General features: G+C 37.6%; 1 protein-coding gene across 1 annotated transcript; it reads left to right on the top strand.

Moving 5' to 3' along the window:
- The first annotated feature begins 1,036 nt into the window (after positions 1-1,036).
- On the top strand, positions 1,037-2,226 carry ccl35.1 (chemokine (C-C motif) ligand 35, duplicate 1). The gene is made up of 3 exons (XM_079809378.1): positions 1,037-1,339; positions 1,461-1,575; positions 1,701-2,226. Exons 1-3 carry the CDS (start codon positions 1,270-1,272, stop codon positions 1,810-1,812), a joined length of 297 nt encoding a protein of 98 aa, XP_079665504.1. The 5' UTR covers positions 1,037-1,269; the 3' UTR covers positions 1,813-2,226.
- The last annotated feature ends 683 nt before the right edge of the window (positions 2,227-2,909 follow it).

The raw sequence follows: 2,909 nt of genomic DNA, 5'->3' as shown, positions 1-2,909 counted from the left end.
CAGCAATGCACCTTTAAGTTGGATGCCAGCTGCACTGGCCGTGGCCGCCAAGTAAGGAGAAGAAGAAGTGGAAGAGTAGGAAGAAATCAACAGCAAAGACGTAGATAGAACAGTGTTTCCCAACTGGGGTGCCCAGGGTGCCGTCTGACGAGAGCAGGGGTGCTGTGTAAAAGTCCTTCAAATATATATATATATATTTTTTTTTCCCCAAATTTTTCAAATAATTCTCTCTTTGAAAACTTTGTTCAATGCATGCGATCGTTGCGTGCGCTCGTGACTCTTTAGCCTCGTCCACATGATACACCTCCAGCCGCTCGTTTTTTTCCGGAAAGACTCGGTACAGCGTATCTTTCTTTTATGAATATAATAAAACGAAAGCCTTTTCGGAGATATGAAGGATGCAATACTACTCTATAGGTACTCAAGATTGACATGAGATTGACTGAAACTGTGTTTCACCCCCCCTTTAAAATTTGACTTGTACACTGTAAAAAAGTATTTTCATGATTTGTTATCACAACTTCTTATCTCACTTATCCACTTAGATAATTTATGTGGTTCAGATAACATAATATTTTGAGTTTCTATTTTTAAACCATTCACCTTTGTTGTATTAACTAAATTTTTTTATTTCAATGAACTGAGGCAACTTTTTAAGTTAAATAAACTTTTTTACAGTGTACTCTATTGTTTACCCAAAAAATGTGGGCCATGTCCCAATGACCCTCCGGCCAAATTTATTATATTTTACCAAACTATTATATCTTTCTCATCCGTTATTCTGTTCACAATCCACAATTTTTAGCAAACATGACTAAAATGTTCCTCCTCTGGAATTCCATATGCATTCATCAAAGTTCACATTGCATTTAATTTCCTAGTAGTAAAATGGCACATTGTGTTCAGTACTCCAGTGTTTTTTTTTTATGTCAACCCACTGTAGCGAAAGAGGAAGTGAAAGGTTTTCTGTTAGGGCTGTCCCTTAAAGCGAGACAGTATTGTCTAATCCAATGCCTAAATATGTCTTGTGACGGTCAGAATCACGTGTGTGATGGGGATGACAACAGATACTGCTGTACTTTCTAACTGTGTGGGTGAATTTTTAAAACAAAATCCCCCTCCGCAAAATCCTCCCATAAAGGGATTCTCCCCATCACAGAACAATCTGTATAAATTTGGACGGAATGAGCCGTACAGCATCAAATCCAGCTTGAGTGCTTCAACAGACTCTCTATTCATCCAGCGAACTAGTTAAACAAAACGGCCAGTATGACTGCTTCTCGCTTCATCATCTTCTCCGCAGTGGCGGTACTTCTGTGCGCAGTTAGCCTCAGTGAAGGTATGGAGGACACAGATTGTTGTGTATTGTATTACAGTATAATTGTTGTATTACAGTCTAGTTGTATATTGAACTTTTTAAAAGTTTAACAAATAATTCTTGGTTGTTTTCTGTAATGCAGGAATGCGTGTTTCACCACAAAAATGCTGTTTCTCCTATACGGACCGTCCTCTGCCATTCAAACTAGTGGCTGATTACAGCATGACAAGCCAGCAGTGCATCAAAGAAGCCGTGATGTAAGTGTAACAACTGTGATTTTGTGTTTGTGTATAAATATTATTATTGTTTAAATAGATTTGAACTCATTTGACCAACAGAGCAAGTTAATGTGTGTTTGATGGTACTGAAATTCTCTGTACAGGTTCAAGACCATAAAGGGCCGTCAGGTGTGCGCCAATCCCACTGACTCATGGGTACAGAAGCACATCAAGAAAATCGACAGCATGCGCCTCGGGGGCCAGGGGACCTTGTAATCATGTTGAGCTGCTTCTTTCAACTTCTGAACTTCTGTTTTGGAAAGTTAAGGACAAGTGAGGAGTCTGAGCAAAATGAAAAAAAAAAAATGCAGTAATTGTACTCACCGACAAATGCATTGTCACTAACTAATCAGCATATCGAAGCTATGGGGTTAAACAATCCAGAATGTACGTTGTTTATCTTTATGACTATTGTCATTTGTTTTACTAATGTATTTCTAATGAGTGTTCTGTGCTGAAAGATATTACCAAACATTAGCGTATAGCTCAACGTTTATAGAAGAAAATTAAATGAGTTTGAATATTTTTGTATTGTGTCAGAGACAAAACATACTGTATAATGTTGAAGATCTCTATTTTTGTAAGTTTTTGCTAACTTAATCTCCTCAAAATAAAGACTTTCTCAATTTGACTTTTTCAAACTTGTTCATTTGTTATAACCATGCGCTATTATTCACGGTTCACACTTACATAGGTTGTCCGGTTTCGAGATTTGTGTACAGTTGAAAACGAATTAACATTCGTATTTTGCATATTACTGCATTAAAGGGGCACTATGTAATTTTTTTGGAGTAAAATATCCAAAAACCACTAGGCCAGTATTATATATTTTGTTCAGTTGAGTACTTCAAATATCCAAAATGTTTCCAACTATTTGTAAATCGTGAGAAATTGCTATTTTAACCAAGGAACCGGGACGTGTGAGGGAGTCGCCTGTCAATTCAGTCATATGTGCGTTACCCTCGGTTTCCGGTTTTATTTTGCAGAAACGCTTTACTCTTACTTCAGTGTGAACAAGTGTCATAGCAGCCGCCGAGCGAACGCACAGAGTAACGTCATAACATCATTTTTAACACACTCAGATGTATCTGATATGATAAAAAGAGCTGCGTCCGGAAGTGGCGCCGGCGACAGTGGCATAATAAAAGTCCCGCTGCTCTTCTCATTAAAGGTCCTATTCTTCGTGATCCCATTTTTCAAACTTTAGTTAGTGTGTAATGTTGCTGTTAGAGCATAAATAATACCTGTAAAATTATAAAGCTCAAAGTTCAATGCCAAGCAAGATATTTTATTTAACAGAAGTTCCCTTTCAA

The sequence above is a fragment of the Gobio gobio genome, assembly GCF_949357685.1.
Source record: "Gobio gobio genome assembly, chromosome: 25".
Classification (NCBI taxonomy): domain Eukaryota; kingdom Metazoa; phylum Chordata; class Actinopteri; order Cypriniformes; family Gobionidae; genus Gobio; species Gobio gobio.
Note: the sequence above shows the minus strand (reverse complement) of the source record. Positions and strands in the feature narration are given on the sequence as shown.

Excerpts from the sequence above, each read along its gene's own strand:
- ccl35.1 (XM_079809378.1), top strand. The coding sequence starts at position 1,270 with ATGACTGCTTCTCGCTTCATCATCTTCTCCGCAGTGGCGGTACTTCTG. Across the intron at positions 1,340-1,460 it reads CGCAGTTAGCCTCAGTGAAG|GAATGCGTGTTTCACCACAA; the intron begins GTATGGAGGACA and ends TCTGTAATGCAG. Across the intron at positions 1,576-1,700 it reads TGCATCAAAGAAGCCGTGAT|GTTCAAGACCATAAAGGGCC; the intron begins GTAAGTGTAACA and ends TTCTCTGTACAG.